The sequence below is a fragment of the Aplysia californica genome, unplaced genomic scaffold, assembly GCF_000002075.1.
Source record: "Aplysia californica isolate F4 #8 unplaced genomic scaffold, AplCal3.0 scaffold00013, whole genome shotgun sequence".
In the NCBI taxonomy this organism is placed as follows: Eukaryota; Metazoa; Mollusca; class Gastropoda; order Aplysiida; family Aplysiidae; genus Aplysia; species Aplysia californica.
The window spans coordinates 2915383-2934160 of record NW_004797283.1 but is presented as its reverse complement, the minus strand read 5'-3'; the positions used below and the strand labels follow the sequence as shown (position 1 = coordinate 2934160).

The 18778-nt window shown below is 38.3% G+C and overlaps 1 protein-coding gene across 1 annotated transcript in view; it reads right to left on the bottom strand.

Moving 5' to 3' along the window:
• The window catches only part of LOC101857850 (general vesicular transport factor p115), a 33018-nt gene that overhangs the window by 9914 nt on the left and 4326 nt on the right, over positions 1 to 18778 (bottom strand). The window contains exons 2-16 of the mRNA XM_005090188.3: positions 16274 to 16360; positions 15404 to 15468; positions 14690 to 14763; positions 13864 to 13964; positions 12256 to 12414; positions 11271 to 11391; positions 10643 to 10833; positions 9897 to 9972; positions 8029 to 8093; positions 7709 to 7797; positions 6538 to 6692; positions 5165 to 5370; positions 2408 to 2518; positions 1249 to 1370; positions 325 to 506 (exon numbers count right to left, since the gene is read on the bottom strand). Of these exons, the coding sequence (XP_005090245.1) occupies positions 325 to 506; positions 1249 to 1370; positions 2408 to 2518; positions 5165 to 5370; positions 6538 to 6692; positions 7709 to 7797; positions 8029 to 8093; positions 9897 to 9972; positions 10643 to 10833; positions 11271 to 11391; positions 12256 to 12414; positions 13864 to 13964; positions 14690 to 14763; positions 15404 to 15468; positions 16274 to 16360 (1804 nt within the window). The remainder of the gene's footprint in view (positions 1 to 324; positions 507 to 1248; positions 1371 to 2407; positions 2519 to 5164; positions 5371 to 6537; positions 6693 to 7708; positions 7798 to 8028; positions 8094 to 9896; positions 9973 to 10642; positions 10834 to 11270; positions 11392 to 12255; positions 12415 to 13863; positions 13965 to 14689; positions 14764 to 15403; positions 15469 to 16273; positions 16361 to 18778) is intronic.

The window sequence follows — 18778 nt, the reverse complement described above, 5'->3', positions numbered from 1 at the left end:
CAGATGAATCAAAATAAATTTAAATAATAGTTTAAAAGACTGACTCAAAAATATTCTATGCTCTCTTGGACACAATAAAGATCATTTAACAGACAAGTTGCTTCATCCTATATACCATGGCCAAACCGAACAGTAAGGGACTACAAATCCCAACAGAAAGACAGATATACTAGATTAAAATATCTTCCACATGCAGCAGTCAAACTCATGTCTTTTGCATACTAGGCATGTAATTTCAAAACTGGAACTGGATCAAAAATACGAGAGGATGCAACACCTTTGAAGAAGAGTCACGAGTGCTACTAGCCACAACACATCACTCACTTTCTAAACTCTTGAAGAGACGCGTGAAGGAGTAGTCAAAGACAATCTCGTTGGGGTGCTTGTAGTACAAATGTGGTTTCTTGGCGGCGCGTGTGTAGTTCTCGTTTTGTGCCACTTGCGTCAGCTTGTCTGTGAACGACTCCAGCCCGATGCGGTTCTGAATGACTTGCTTCAAGGCACTCCTGTTGAGAAACATACAGGGGACAGTGTTTGAGAATCAGGAGGAGATCAGTTTGTATTTCACTGTATCACATCAAAATCATGCAGCACACAATTCTTGAAAGGGAACTTGTACCATTTCACATAAAAGCTGAAGATCAGACGCGAAAAGTTGATCTCCAAAAACAAAAGCAAAAACGTCTCATCATTACTTTTGTGGGCTACAGGCTTTGTATTCACAATACATCTATATCCAAGGATACCCATTTCTACGTTACAGAGCACGCAAAAGTGTTCTCATTCTGACAAGTACGACACCATAACATTCCAAGCAAAAGATACAATTATGTTTGTATAAATCATAAGCCGCATCTGCTGGTTAAGCATTACAATTTTCTAGCCTCATCATTTCCCTCTGGAGTTCTTTTTCATGCACATTGTTCACAAATTGGTGAGCAGTACAAGTGCTTGTGCAAAAGCTAATGCAAACATTTATTTACTGAGGGGAAAATGTACGTATAATGTTGCTAAATAAAACTTTCCCTTACCATAACTTACGGGAAACAAGAAAAAAATCAATATTCAAAATTGAAATATAAACGAGAATTTCATGTAAGGAACAAGTTCATAAATGGAACAAACACCAAACAGAAAAAAGACAAAAACTCAAACAAAATAGCGCTTAAGAGGTCTAGAGGTCTAGTTTGCAGGAGAGAAATGTAGGCCAGGGTTTCTAAAAAGAAAAGATGAAACGACCAAACTTACTTGGAGAAAGCTTCGCTTTTGTCATCATTGTAGAGCATACAGATGCCCAGGAGAAAGGCACAGAGGCCCTGCACAATGGCTTCATGCTCCTCCCCCTCACTGGATGACACTTGCGAGATCAGCTGAGCACCGGAGTTAAGGAATTACCATGTAACTTCCCCCAATGTGTCCCTTGTGTGACTATGCATATGAGACTGTGGATCATCACCTGTTCCACTGCACAGCCCTAAATGACATCAGAGCTACCCTTCTCCCTCCGAGACCTAAAATTGACAACACACTCTATGGAACATTACAGCAACTGCAGCAAACTTGCACTTATCACTACATGGCATTGGATAGAAGGGCGAGAGCCCAGCTGTTGCTGGATCAATAACAACAACACCCATGTGACATTTAAAAAGACACAGGATTATTGTGAAAGAGGTGCTTGAAGAAAAGATGTGGGGCAGGAGAGCGAGAGGAAGGAAAAAAATAACATGGATGGACAACATAAGAACATGGACTGGACTAGACATGGCAGAATGTGCAACGGTAGCTCGCGACCGTGAAAGATGGAGGGTCATTACACGTCAACCTCTGAGTCAGAGATGCACCTCCAGGTATCCAGGTATGCCAGGTACATGCAATCAAACCAGCTGTAACGGCCACCTGTCCATAGCAATCATCTGTTCAAACAACCACATCCCAAATCCCACTTTGTGGGGTTTTCCTTTCTTAATAACATCACGACACTGTTCAAAACATACACCTTAGACAACCACTGTTCTCAACTATAGATGGCTGTCTTGGACAATTTCACCCATGTTTCGCTGTAATTTCAGAGAGAACAGTACCCAAAACTCACTGTCCGTGCCTTTCAGTTGACCTAAAAAAACCCACCTATTTTCCCCGTTGTTGTTATCAATCCAGATCTATTTTCAATAAAAAGGGGGTCTTCCTTATAACACTATCTTGCACAGTGTACTTGGCCGAATTGCTCCTTGGTAATATTTTTAAAACAAAAAGTCAACCAGAAAGATGCAGTGAAGCATTTTGCAGCATCTCAGAATAATCATATCTTTATAAGAATAGCAAATTGGCTTCCTGAAGGTGGGAAAATGGCCGTCACTACACTCAAACATCAACATCGGAACACAGATAACAGACAAAAGGATACATATGGTACATTGGCAGTGTTGCTCAAGAAGTGTGAGACAGCGATGGGGCAGTCGCACAACCATCCACATAGCACCATGAGAAGACCAATACGAGTCTGAAACTTGCCGCCCTGGGGGAATAAAAACATGAAATGTTGCAATATAATAACAAAAATAATAATCAATTCCATTTCACTGATTCCTGAGGGGAAATCTGTTTTACAATTGTATGACATATTGTAATAAAGTCAAGTTGTTCCCGCATCCAATCCGGATATTGGGGATTGGTTTGTTAGTGAGACAACTTCTTGAGCCTTCGACATATGGTAGGGTGGCCAGTTCCTTTCCACGCCGCCTTTACTTCCCCAACTTGGCGTATCCATTACTGCTGAATGGAGTTGCCAGTGTGCATCGCCCATTTTTTTAAAGCTCAGGTTTTCATGCTTTGCTCAAGGACACACACCCGTGACCTTTAACCTTTGTTCGTTTGACATTGTGCTGTATCACTGATGTATGTTTGACATTGTGCTGTATCACTGATGTATGTTTGACATTGTGCTGTATCACTGATGTATGTTTGACATTGTGCTGTATCACTGATGTATGTTTGACATTGTGCTGTACCACTGATGTATGTTTGACATTGTGCTGTATCACTGATGTATGTTTGACATTGTGCTGTATCACTGATGTATGTTTGACATTGTGCTGTATCACTGATGTATGTTTGACATTGTGCTGTATCACTGATGTATGTTTGACATTGTGCTGTATCACTGATGTATGTTTGACATTGTGCTGTACCACTGATGTATGTTTGACATTGTGCTGTATCACTGATGTATGTTTGACATTGTGCTGTATCACTGATGTATGTTTGACATTGTGCTGTATCACTGATGTATGTTTGACATTTATAGTGATCCGGAGCTAACAAACCATTCTACCACTGATGCATCTGATGAGATATGTACATTTTGTCAGCTTAACTTTTCTTTTCATATTGAATTTTAATGAGAGTTATTTATAATTTAATTTTATGCATACCTATAAGGCCAAGAAAAATGTTCCTCCAAGACAATAAAATACTATCATATAATTATTCTCTTATTATAATAATAATAATTATTATTATCATCATTATTATTATCATTATGGTGTTCCAGCCCTGGATGACCTGCTCTCAGGCACATTACAATAACAAAGTTTTCCACAGAATGGAGGAAAACACCGCCCTTGTTTCTGCGCTCTGAAAATTACTCTGACCACACTGTTTTGCTCTTCCTTGATTGTGGTTTTAGGGTACATAGTGTCACAGTCTGTGGTGTTGGAGTGTAAAGACAAGTACCTCACCTTGACTACGGTTTCGGGAGTCATTTGTTTCATTAGACATGGTCTCTGAGTGTAGAGGGACCTGAGAGAGCATGCACTAATCTCTCTCTCCTTGATAACAGTTTGTATTTCTCAGACGAGTCCTGGCATAAATTAAGACACCCACCTGAGACAGCATGCCCTAATCTTCCTCTCTATGACAACAGTTTGTATTTCTCTGACGAGTCCTGGCATAAATTAAGACACCCACCTGAGACAGCATGCCTAATCTCCCTCTCTATGACAACGTTTGTATTTCTCTGACGAGTCCTGGCATAAATTAAGACACCCACCTGAGACAGAATGCCCTAATCTCCCTCTCTATGACACGAATCCTCCTTCTCATTGAATTCATGCACTGAACCGATTGTCGCCATGGCAAGCTCACTACGAATCGTCCTCAACGCCAATATATTATCTTCAACATGACACATGCAACTTGCTCGAGAGTTTTTTCTGAACTGCCGTAAATTCGTGAAAAACACATCTTCACGGTCACGTGATACATACAGATATAAAGGACATAACCCGCATAATACAATGATCACAACCACACACAATTACACTTTCTTAACAATACATCACAGTTTGTATTTCTCTAACCAGTCCTGGCATAACGGCAGCTACCTGAGAGAGCATGCCTTAATCTCCCTCTCCTTGACAACAGTTTGTATTTCGTGGCTTTTAAGGACAAGCGGGCTAATCCAGATTTCGGGGGTTTCCTGAAATCTTGACCTACACCAAAAGTGGGCATTGCCCTACCTATGGGAGAAGTTTGGTTTCATTGGTGTGTATATTACACATGGTGATTACCCATGAAACTAAGACAAATAAAAACACTTGATAGCTTCAAAAGACATCTTAAACATTTTCTGTTCCTACAGCTTTTAACGTTATCTTTCATTATAGTTGTTCTGTTCCTATGTCTGGATGAAAATAGTCTGTGTGTGTGTGTGTGTGTGTGTGTGTGTGTGTGTGTGTGTGTGTGTGTGTGTGTGTATGTGTGTGTGAGTGTGCATTAATGTATATTGCATGAGAAGAAAGGAAGTAGTAAGAAAGGTTTTTGAAAAATGGATATTCCAATGTAAAGTGCATTGAGCTACTTTTTAAAAAATGCGCTATATAAATGTTATATATTATTATTATTTATTATTATTATATTTGTTTGGTAATAGAGAAAACTCTCCTTGTCTTTTAAAGAAACTGAATAAAGATCCAAAAACTTTACCTTCAATTTTCTCAAAGCAGCATTTTTCGGGATGGCCCCCCTTGTGCTTAAAAGCGACCATTTCTCTAATGAGTCCTGGCATAAAGTAAGGCACCCACCTGAGACAGCATGCCCTAATCTGCCTCTCCTTGACAACAGTTTGTACTTCTCTAACGAGTCTTGGCATAAAGGCACCCACCTGAGACAGCATGTTACAGCACTGCTGAAGCAGCGAGACCGGCGGGTTGCCCAGACTGGTGGCCAGCTGTACCCGCAGCAGCTGCTCCTTCTGCGTGTGGTTCTCCACGATGGCGTGTAGCAGGGCCACCGAGGCGAACCAGTTGGACAGCGGGTCGGCACTGAACAGTCCGCCACACAGGAGCTGGCCAGCTGTGATAGAGTTGGCTAAATAGAAAAAAGAAAAGAAACTTGAAATGTTTAGTTTTAAGGAGAGATTTATGGCACATGCAGCACAATCAGGACGTGTAAGTGCCAAAGACTAGAGGTTTTACAACAAAGTAACATACAAACAAAAGGAGGGGGAGAGATAAGAACAATAGATGTCTGATAGGAAAGAAGGAGAAAATTACACCAAAGCACCCACCAACCACCTACAAACTTGAAATAAATATTTGTTGTTATTGTTTTTTGTTTTAGTAGAGGTTTTACGGCGCTCGCAACTGCATAAGGTCATATGAGCGCCAGAAGATTATATGTGTTACAAAAGAGTAACAAACATTTAAAAAAAGGAGGGGAGATAAGGACGATAGATGTTTGATAGGAAAGAAGGAGCAAACCACACCAGAGCACCCGCCAACCACCCACTATTTGTTGTTTGTGTGAGCAAAAAAAGAAGCATGCTAATGCAATTACAGTTAAACTAAAGGAAAACAAAATTTACCCGTTAAAAAAGTATTCTGAATATATCAAAAAATGTTTTAAGACTATGGCAACCTTTTCAGCTATCCAAAAACAGTAAATTGCATAATCACGGCTTTCAGAGCAGATAAAGCAACTGAGACAGAAGGAAACAACAGAAAAGAAGGAAGGCCTACCAGTGGCACCCACTAACCCACCTACTGAAATAAACAGAAGCAAGAAACAAAGAGATCCTAAACAAGTAAGACCTACAAGAAGTGGCCTCAAACCACCAGTGAGACAAACAGAAACAACAAATTGACGGTAAACAAATAGAACAGAAAAGTGGACACCCTCCAAACACCCACTCGCACGCCGGTAAAGTACTCACCATCAGAAGTCACAGAAATCGATGTACAGAAAAGTGGGAAGACATAAAATAACATCAAGAGGCTATAGCCCACTACAGGGAAAGGTGGAAAGTGTTTGTTCGTGGCCTATACCCTGATCCAGGGTGAGAAAGTGTTTGTTCGTTGCCTATACCCTGAACCAGGGTGAGAAAGTGTTGGTTGTTAGTGGCCTATACCCTGATCCAGGGTGAGAAAGTGTTTGTTATTCATGGCCTATACCCTGATCCAGGGTGAGAAAGTTTGTTCTTGGCCTATGCCCTCACCCAGGGTGAGGAAGGCAATGATGATGAAGAAGATGACTCACCATCAGCCGCTGTGGGCAGGAGCGTCTGTATAATCTGTGACTGTCCCACCTCGTTCTTACACAGGAAGGACTGGAAGCAGTACAGCACAGCGCAGCGCAGCACAAACGGCTGTTTCTCATTCACCATGGACATTAACAACACCACGATAGCGGGCCTGTCAGGGGGGAGACCCATAGAATTATAAGTTAATGTTTCTCTCTGTTTGAATGTGAGGTCTTAAGACAAAAAAAATGAGTTACTTCTTCCAATCCATGAATTGAGATATCGGTCAAAAACCAATGCAAGGGATGAATTAGTCGATTTTTAATAAATGTCATTCTCTTCCAAGTTTAACATGTTTTCTGTTATTTCATACTAATAAAATGTAAAAACTCAGAAGGTAAATTTGAGGAAATTACTTCCATAGGGTGAAAATCCAAAAATAACTTATTTTGTCAGCACATCTCACATACGATAACCCCGCGGCTACTAACCACATGTGAACCCCCATGCTAAAAAAATCACAGGCCACAATCTTCTGTCAATGTTTGTTCACTTATTAGGAGAGACAAATAGGTTAAACAATATGTCAATAGAAAAAGAAATGAAGAGATAGCTACATCCATTGACAAAATCTATGTAAAACCATCCATCACAAAAAATTGCTCAAAATCTCTAATATGGATATTTCTTCAGGTTCTCATAAAAACACACACACAACAGGTATATCTCATCTATACACAAGCATCTCCTTGCTGGAACATATTTTTCATAGCTTATGTTTGCACAAGTTGATAAACTCCAAGCTTGAAATACACAGAAGAATCGTAAAATCAAACAAATCTCATGCTACTGAGAACATAATTTTTACACAATCAGGAAACAAATGAAAAAACCCCAAATAAATTGTTCGCATAAAGCACAAACATTACAGATATGTATGAGATCTAAATCTGAACACAAACACAATGAGGTGACAACAGAATTAGTTTAGTCCTTGTAAGCATTTTACCGCACTTGCAACATAATAAGGTCAAATAAGTGCCCAAGATTAGAAGAGTAACAAGAAATTAATAAATGCTAAAAAGGAGGAAATATATGGAGGATAGATCTTTTATGGAAAAGAAGGAGCAAACCACACCAGAGCATCCGCCAACCACCCACGAAAACAGACTGAAAAAGCTGCCATACCTTGGTGGTGTTGAGGGAGCTAAGACTGAAGCAAAGTATTCCTGGTTTGCGGTACTGCCCCGAATGACTTCTGACACAGTGTTGATTGTCTGAAAAAACAAAAATCATAAACAAAGAGACCATTACAATAAATGTTCATAATAATTTGGCATGAAGACATAAATTTAAGACAGAAGTTGCTTTTTTTCTTTCTTAAGAATTTTTTTCTCGACACAAAACTTTTCTTTTTTAAATCTAACAAAGCTGATCTTTAATTTCTACTCAAGAGCCAAAGATAGTAAAATTTATCCAAACAGACAAAAAAACCCAACAAAACTCACCTCTGTCAAGACATCTGCTGGTACACCACTGGCCATAAGAATTGAACACAACTCTTGCAAGAGCCCTGTAAATACACAGCAGTGAATTTAACCAAGAAACAAAGCCGAAAATTGAATAAAAACCTTATTGCTTTTCTTGCCTACAATAAATTATCATAAGCTAGTGACTTTTTGCACCAGATGTCAATACAAAGACACCAGAGGTATAAAAAATCAATTGCCTATCTGACCATATATCATGTGTCTACATTGTCGCTGCAAAATCAATACAGTGGTGTTCTAAAAAAATGCAGGAAGAATTAAGGTTTATGAGGTCTACATTAACCCACTACCCTGCTCCATAGTTAAATTATTTTCAGTCCACAAGCGCATCAACATTTCAGAAGGAATGAAGACCTCTTTTCAACGCTGCACAACATCTAGCAATAGCCCCAAATATATTAGAGAGCACAGTCTGTACACAATGGTTGCACGATCCGGATTTGCGAAAACCAGGAAAAAGCCCCCCTCCCCCTTGTGAATAGACACACAATTTAAGGTCGAACTACACAAACTACAGTCGTGACTTCGTTATAGGGTCTTTAATTTTCACTCTTTAAAAGACAAACATCTGACAAGATTCAGTGCACCGCATGTGAGGACCCGTGGAGAACATTGAGGCACATCACCTGTTAGGTTACCCCACATCCTCACAGACCTAATGAGTCAACTTCTCCTGCAGCCATAATAATAATAATAATAATAATAATAATAATAAATTGCATTTATAATGCGCATTTCCACAAAGAAGGGCTCAATGCGCTGTACAATAAAACAAAGAACATATGCAGTGCACAGCTCCTATAGTAATCCTGTTTCTCTCTCTCACTCTCTCTTTCTCTCTCTCTCTCCATAACACAGTAAACAAGATGTAAGGAATTTTTTAACAGTTGCCACCCACTTGTGACACTACAATTGGGCACTAGACAGAACTGTGGAAGGTGACACCACAATTGGGCACTAGACAGAACTGTGATAGATGACACCATAATTGGGCACTCGACAGGACTGTGGAAGGTGACACCACAATTGGGCACTAGACAGGACTGTGGAAGGTGACACCACAATTGGGCACAAGACAGAACTATGGAATGTGACACCACAATTGGGCACTAGACAGAACTGTGGAAGGTGATACCACAATTAGGCACTAGACAGAACTGTGGAAGGTGATACCACAATTGGGCACTAGACAGAACTGTGGAAGGTGATACCAGAATTAGGCACTAGACAGAACTGTGGAAGGTGATACCACAATTGGGCACTAGACAGAACTGTGCAAGGTGACACCACAATTGGGCACTAGACAGAACTGTGCAAGGTGACACCACAATTGGGCACTAGACAGAACTGTGGAAGGTGACACCACAATTGGGCACTAGACAGAACTGTGGAAGGTGACACCACAATTGGGCACTAGACAGAACTGTGCAAGGTGACACCACAATTGGGCACTAGACAGAACTGTGCAAGGTGACACCACAATTGGGCACTAGACAGAACTGTGGAAGCTCACAAGAAGGAGCAACAACAATAACAATGAATCAGTACATCACTACAGCAGCTCAAACAGATGACTCTTTCATATTTTTCAGGGGTACCAACTGATTACGAAAAAATCTTGAAATGTTCGGACCCCGTGGAAACCCATGCATTGGGACATAAAATAAACAGATTATATTGTATTAACTGCAAGTTAACTGCATCTTGTATTGAGAAGTCAGGCCAAACACAGACAATTTTTTCAATCAGAGGAGTTCTCGATTACTCCGGTAAGTTTGTACCTCTGATTTATCAATGTTCAAAGCAGCGAAGAAACCTGAACTTACCACACTGGTTCATGACTTTCTGACAGGCAACAGTCTGGTTCTGAGGGTTATTTGGAGACACAAGAGTTCGCACAAGCTGAGGAACAAAAAAAAAAAAAAAGATAGAAAAAAATCTGAGATCAACATTTGCTTAACAATAAAAACAAACAAACACTACCATACATAGTTTGGGGACAATGCAAACTACTACTGTTATATTTCAACATAGTCCTGAATAATTAGGACAAATCCAGGTTAATAATGCAGGATAAAAATCGTTCTGAAACTTTTGTCGCGGGCATACTTCCATATCCTTTACCGTATGATAAAAAGTATAAGAGAAAGGTATATCCAACATTGTGCATTCGCTAGAATCAACTGAAAGACTAAAACAATCCAGAATTCTTCTGTGAACACATGTGAGACAGCTGGTAAAAATGGTTTTATGATTTTCATACCTTTTCTGACCACCCAGTTCTCTGATCTTCCAACAGCCGTCCCTTCAGAACCAGCTTTGAGAACACTCAGGATACAGTATACAGACAAAGAAATCTGTCTTAAGTTTTTGTAAATCTAATCTACATTTTCCAAATGTTCGTAAACATAATCATTTTTTTATAAGAAAGATGTTTGTTCAATTTAAAATTATTCCTGTCTCACAAGATGGGGATGTTTTTCAATACAAAATAATAAAAGTTCATCACATGGTCTTGGTTAATCAAATGAATAGGAAAACTGAACAGTAAGATGTTCGATGATTGGAGTACCTGTAAGAGCAGGTGCATGTTGGTGACTTTCTGAGCAGACCATCCTCCCTGCTTGTTGCTGTTCTCACTCTCCAGCTCAAAGAACGGGGTCAGTCTCTGGACAAAACTGCCCTCTTTGAAAAAGTTCTGATTGGACGCGTTGTTCCGTAACAAGTTCTGAAGCAGCAGAAGGCAATCTTCAACAACAATGCCTGTGAAATTAAAAAGATTTGTTACCTGACATCTCTAAAATTGAAGAGCACACTGTTCAACACAGTAAAACATGTATAAGACCCGCACATTTCATCCCAAAGAATGGGGGTCAACATTAACTTGAGAACAATATAATATGCGTCATCAGTTCTCAGACTTTGATAACATAAAGCTTACTCATAAAGATGCAACTTAGCAAAATGACATCTTTCTACATCGGATGGCATGAGACACAAAACATTTGAACATCAATGGGTTTCCATAAACTCTGAGGAAAGTCACAAATTTAATCTATTCCCCTTTCACTGCTATTCTCACCATTTCACCGGCCACTACATAAATTTAGTAAATGTAAGACAATAATCTTTCCTGAATACAGTGAAAATGTATTCAGCGAGCAAGAACGGATTGTAGAAAAATTTTTTTAAAAACATACCACCATCTGATGCTCCTTCATCTCTGATGATGTCGATGATCCGCTCAAAGGCATTCTCAAAGGCAACGATCTTCTGTATGTTGGCATGGCCTTTCGTCAGTTGATTTAACAGCAGCAAAGCCTGAGGTTGTTGTCAAAGATAGAGAGAAAAAAGAAAATATAAAGGCAACTATATTATAGATGCTAAAAAAGGCAGGGATCCTGTTTAAAGCATTTTGACGATACTGCTTTCCTCTTTTTTGATTGTTACTTATTGTCATGACTCAATCATTGTAACAAAACATCACTTCCTTTTCATCTGCGCTTTCAAATTGAAACTCCTTACAACTTCAAATAAATAACAAGAACAACCGATTTTTCATGGATATACACAGTCTTGTTGAAATCTGTATTCTCTGCAAGACCTCAACTGTCCAAAATATCACACTCTGCCAACTTTCATTAAGCTTTTAACTTTTGCAACACTGTCTTAAAACAAATCTCGTCTAGGGCTCTATGAAGACCACCACGGTACCTACTACAAGGCAAAGTAGACAAGCCTGCCAACAAATCTCATTATCTCGAAAAGGGTACACCAATTCTAAAAAGTGCAGATGAACATTGTGTTCAAAGTATAGTGTAATACTTCTACTAACAAAAGATGGCTCCTTTTCGCCACAATGATTCCCTGCACATTTTGTAAGGAAACCCAAACTGTAATACCAAGGGTACACTGCCAATCAAAATCTTCATTTGGAATAGGTAGGGGACAGCTAGGATTCATAGACTTGAAGCAAAGGCTACCATTTAGGCAAAGTACAACAGATTCCACTCCTAACCTTGAAAAACAAACACGTTTGTCGCATTTAGTTGAAATTCGGTCGAATTGTGCCAAAATGGCAGCTTTTGTCCCGTCCACGAAGGAAAATCTGGCTATGCCTGATTGGATCATATGAATTTGATTATCAGTATGAACTGGGTCAATGACAGCGACTGAACAACTCACATCATTGCGGATGATCTCCCGGCTGTCGGAGAGCAGATCCATTAGTCTTGACACTCCCATGGGGATCACCAGGATGATTTCCTGCAGGTCTTTTTGCCGGTTAGTCAGCAGAACAGTCAGCAACTTCACAGTAGGCCATCGCACGTGAAAGTCATACTCCTGAATGCGAGAATGTTACAGATTGATCTTCCAAATGGCAAAAACATGTCACAAGGCATTCTGCCACATATAACAATAACAACATGTGTTGGCAGTTAATTATGCAAGCACAACACTAAGCTTTGGCAGTTTCTACATCCAAGGGTAGTCCAGAAACAATAAAAAAAAAAAATAAAGCAGCACCAACTCATTGCAAGTCCATTTAAAGTTCAAATCTTTTAGTTTTAGTAGAGGTTTTACGGCGCTTGCAACTGCATAAGGTCATATGAGCGCCAGAAGATTAGAGGTGTTACAAGAGAGTAACAAACATAAAAAAGAAAAAGGGGAGATAAGGATGATAGATGTTTGATAGGAAAGAAGGAGCAAACCACACCAGAGCACCCGCCAACCACCCACTCAAATCTTTAGTAAGAGTCTAGCAACACAAGTAGGTCACATAAGAGCTGAAGATTAGAGGTATTACGAGAAAGTAAGAAATACAACAACAAAAAAGATGACAGATAAGGACAACAGATGTTTGGTAGACAAAAAGGAGCAAACCACACCAGAGCACCCGCCAACCATTCACTCAAATCTTTCAACATAAAAAGTCCTTTGTATATGACAAAGATAAAAAGAAAAACACAAAACTGAATAACCCTCAATTACGTGCAAAATGACCTTAAAGCAAGACTTCTAATAGAAGAAGCAAACAATATAGCACCTCATGAACTACAAACAATTCAATATTTACTGCAGTATATTCTAAAAAGTAAATAAAACAAAAGTGGGGCATCGTGGTGAAACCAGGCGCTCGTCAAAGTAATGAAATCCAAAAAATCTGCATTTTTCAGTCAGTTTGGAATTTTTTTTCGAATTTTTTTTTTCCTAAACACCTTGTATGTCCATTTAAAAACACTTTTATGTGTGGATTTTATGGAAGAACGTTGAGTAAAGGCACAAAAAAATGTAAATTTGCAGTTTCCAAGGACCCTTAAGCTACGGAAGTCACCGAACTTTGGTGGCCATTTTCTCGCTAATTTTACTTCTAAAACCAGGAGACCCAATCTCCTTCAATCGCAAATATCTGGACTTCTATTCAAGATAAATGGATATTATTTTCATCGTAAGCAAGGCAAATGTATAACCTTTAAGAGTATAAGTGGGTGGTTGGTGGGTGTTCTGGTATGGTTTGCTTCTTCTTTCCTATAAAACATCTATTGTCCTTACCTCCCCTTCTTCTTTTTTAAGTTTGCTACTCTCTTGTAACACATCTAATCTTCTGGCACTCATATGACCTTATGCAGTAGCGAGCTCCGTAAAACATCTACTAAAACTAAACTAAACTAAGAGTATAGACCTACCAATAACTCCATATGCATAAATGGACGAGCGCCTGATTCCACTGCGTCACAACACAAATATGAGGGAACAGATAGACAGAGCACTGGCCCAGAACACATGACCCACCTCTAAAAATGACAAGAGAAGCGAGACGTTGTCCGACTTTTTGATAAAAATCTCTGTGAACTGACCACCCAGGTCACTGTCGACTGGTGCTGATGTGTCTTCTGAAAAAAGACAAGTGAAGTTTAAAACATTAAGCATGTCAAACATAATATTATATATATCCCACAAAACATTAACCCTATCAGTAAGCCCGGGGTCATTTTGTACCCCAGGGGTTGTGTTCTTCACATTTTAGAATACTTTTAGAGCGAAGATCTCTTTGAAACTTTCAGTTTTTCTCAAAAAATCATTTTGACAGACTGCTATGCAAAGCGTACGGATCGGATTAATGAGTAAATTTCTTCTTTGGAAAGTGGGGGCACAGAGTTCCCCCCCCACATCGTATGGATGCGATAGTAAAACACGACGTACAGATAGTGAAGTAATGTAAGTAAAATAAATAATGCAGACAGGTCTTTCCCTACCCTTACAAAATACTCATTACCACCATCAAATGGTAACAACAGCAACTAATTATTTGTTACAATTTTCTTGAAAAAAACACGGAAGAAAAAGCCTCATGCTGTAAAAATGAAAATGCAAAGTTTACCTACCCAACTCAACATATATCTTTTCATTCTTAAAAAAGACAACTTTCGACCAATAGAATAAGAGCACATTAAAAATAGGAGTAAAAAAACAAAACTTTCAAAAGCATGAACCTGCTTAACACACTTACAAAGAGTACTTTAAATGTTGTGATTAGCATACCAGAAATGAAACGCTTCAACCTTATCAATGCTCATAAATTTCCAACTCCCGTTATCTTTATTTTACCGTCACTTACCTTCATCTGTTGGTTCATTTGACATAACATGATAAAGTGTGTCCAATGTGAAGCCAGTGATCTCTGCATCATTTCTGAGGATAAAATGACAAGCGGTTTCACTTTAAGTGGCTGTACTTTTTTTCCCCCAAAAATAACACTGCAGACACATGTAACATTACAGAAGACAAACACATGAAATATTCTCTGACAGGTGTTAGGAATTGTCATTTAAATTACAAACCAAACGCTATGAAATGCTTTTATCTACTTCCCTTAGTGAATTGACCTATATCTCCAGAGGGGGTTTTCCCATTATGCCTGAGCCCCCTTTTGGTACAAAACCATGAAGTGAAAAAAGCGTCACTACATTGGTTATTAAATCTTTCAATACAAACCTACATTGATAGTTCTTCATCAAATGAATAACTCCTGCAAAGATTGACCTCCTTTCACCAACTGCTGAAAATGAACATAATGCCATTGTCATCGTAAAGGAATGTGACTGAGCCACTGCCACTGGATCAACAGCGCAACAGTTCCGACCACAATCCACTCGGAGCAGCTTGTGGAGATAGGGAATTTAAGAAATGAAGGGGTGGGGGACACCAGTCTTATTAACAGTAACAGTCTTCTTCTCATTATTTTGTTATTCATAACCTCGTAACCAGTTGCAATCAACAGTGAACAAAATTGAGAAATAAGATATTTTAGGGCTTTTTTAGAAAAATGTACCTGTCTTGCTCCAGAACATTAATCAGTATGTCCATTGCCTGTGTGCCCACCTCCAATCTGAATTTCTGAAAAAGAAAATAATGAATAATGAATTCAAATTCAGTCTTATAATAACTTAAGTACATGCAAAGAAATTATATCAAGAATATACACACACTTTTCAACATTAATATATGAAGCCGTCATATCAGAGTCCATTAACTTTGACTGCATATAATCATAAAATAACAGGCTTACTTACACATGATAACAGCACTAATGGCCTTTCATATACATGATCAAATATTTTGGAGGCTTAAAAACATGCTGAGCCTGAAGATGTAGTCCACTCAAACCAAAATCTATCTGCAGGACCACTGGAATTTTGTCCCAATTAGCCCCGTTGTCGGTTTAGAGAGATTGCTCAAATGGAAGGGGAAAAAAATCCGCATTTGCATTTTCTTTAGTTTTCCGCTATTTTTGGATTAACCATGTTTGTATAAATAAGCGGACTCATTTGTATTTGCAAGCTTTCAAAATACCACGGGCAAAATGTACTTTTCTTTCTTTAATAAGGGTCTTTCTTTTTCCCCATTTCCAGCTATATGCAAAGCAAAAATAATAAGACGAAACTGGTCTCTTATAATATAGATAGATAGAAGGCTGTTGTAATCATTTATAATAAATAGTTTCATACAGCACTTGCTATAAGAAATATAAATTCAAATAATTAACATTGTTGCCGTTGGAAGGAACAAAATAACTTTAAAGATTCAAATACAATAGGAACTGGCCAATATTCAATAACAATGATTTTACAATGAGTTCATTGACAAGACTCTCACACATTATAAAACCTGGCATCAAATAAAACCTGTTTTCCTCACAAACCTTTGACAAAGCTTTCAAAGCCCTAACCGCATCCCGTCGGTCATCTAGCAAAGTGGAAGACGAAACCCTTTCACACAGTCGTTCGACCTGAAAATAAATCAGATATCTTGCAATTGCATTTATAATTTAACAGTAAACACTGAACTTTCAAAAGTGCATACTATGCCACCCACCTTGTCTTATTTCAAAATAAAACAGCCTTGTTGGGGAGGAACTGAATAACGGTTGATACAATTCACCAGTTCATTCCCAATTTTGACTTGGAACAAGTAGGCCTAACAACAATTTGTCTTGACAGGTCAGAAATGATGATGGAGATCTTATATTTAGAAAGTGGGACTGTGCTGTAGGCTGTAAGTATGCTAATTTTAGAAGCAGTAAAAGGCCCTTCCTCTTGTTGAAAAGTGCCTTTCAAATCTACCATGAGGAATCAAAAGTTGTCTAAATTAAAGCCATGTTTATATTTTTTTAATGAATGGCCTAGATAGTCTCCCACAGTTTTCTCACCAACAATTACAATCAGTGGTATCCCAAAATTAAAACGCAAGGAGGAGTAAAAGCGAACAATAAAAGGTTAAAACTGGGTACTGCTATACGTCAAAATTTGTGTTAGTCTGTGATTGTGATCAAAACAAGATAGCAGAGCAGACAATATAATGAAGCAAAAGACAAGTAGAGGTAGTGTCCAGAAACAACGACCAAATGTTAACTATTTAAGTTAGGCCTACTGCACTAATAGTACTTAATACACGTTGAGTACGCACTGTAAAACTTTTAGTACAGTTAGTAACTGCACTGTACTGAATGAATAATGTTTTAAAAATTAGTCTTTATCTATTCAATATCTTGGTTTGCTCAGGTATAGCACTTTCCATCATGTGTGCACAAATTTCAACACAAATTATTTGTTGTTTTTCTCTAAAGATATTTGATGGTGTTATTTAACAAATTAATACATCACACTAGGGCTTAATTGCCTAGTAATATTTCATGCATCTTTTGACATTGGGGGGGAATTCAGAGGGACATGAATTTTTTTTTTTTTAACAGGGCATGCCCTCATGTATTTTTTTTTGGTCAAAGTTTGATGTTTTGCACAATTATTATTAGGCCTTAGAAGGTTGAAATTTTCTTGAAAATCATTGATTAAAGACGAAGACAGTGGTCTATATATATCATATATATGTATACGTTCGACAAAGGCTTGGAGTTTGGCAAATGTGCTTCATTTTCGTGCAGGAGTGATAGTAAAATTGGAAACAAATAAAATAGAACAATATCAACCAACTGCTTGCTTGATTTTGTTTGATACTATAGGAAACTTGCATGTTGGGCAATATTCCTTTATAAATCTGCTCATTTTATTCACATTTGTAGGATTTGTTGTAGCATTGGTGGTGGTCTAGGGGTTAGGCTGTTGGGTTTGCAACCAAAAGGTCATGGGTTCAAACCCTACCAGGGGTCCGATGTTGTGGCCTTGGGAAATTTTCCTCACTTCATCCAGGCAGGAATTAGTAGCCAGCTGGAGACAGCGAGAAACCTTGTCAGCTTTTAGTGTTTGAGGGCTTCATTTGTTTGCACTGTAAGTTTCGCATAAAGCAAAGAATGTTTCTTAGTGTTGTTCTTTGGTCTGTAGGGGTTTAACAATATCAACGATTTTTAATAAATTTAGCAATGACCACGAAAAAAACTTTTTTTTGACAGAAAGTGTTTGCAAACAGGAGCATTTTGTAGCTTTATCTTCACAGAGAATGGAACTTTTTGAATTTTTGAAATCCATCAATAAACAAAAAAGTTACGGATTTTTTAATAAATTAATTTTTGGTACACTTTTATATAATTAAAAAAACCCAAAATATGGGACGTTCTTTGGTTAGTTTTGAGACAATATTCGTCATAACTCGCACATTTCTCGGTGTATTTAAAAGAAACTTGGCAACCCAGTACATTTTCTAGTGCAGAATCTAGTCCTGCTTTCAGATTTTTCATAGCTATCCTATTTTTTGAGTTATGAAGACGTTTATAGATAAAAATGTGGCGGTTTTCTGTGCGTTTTGAGACATTTGTCATAGCTCGCCTATTTCTTGGAATATGTAAATGAAACTTGGCAGTCTAGAACATTTTTTAATGCAGAATCTAGTCATGCTGTCAGATTTTTAATATCTGTCATACTTTTTGATTTGTAAAGAAATTAACAGGTAAAGAAAGTGGCGTTATTTACAGATTTACAAAGACTATCAGTCATATGTTCTCCCAAAGTTATGATATTTGAATGAAACTTGGCAACATAAAAGGTTCCTTGCCAAGCAATGCTCTGGATCAATTTGTCACAAAAATGTAAGTAGAGAGCTGGATTTATTAGTCTAATAAATCCAGTTCTCTACTAGTAAAAGCATGCATACTTTGTTATAATAGAAAATAGGATCGTCTCTGTGTATATCCATTGTTGGTCAGTGTCCTATTGTGTGGTAGATTAAGATGCGTTCTGATAATATAGTTTACAAG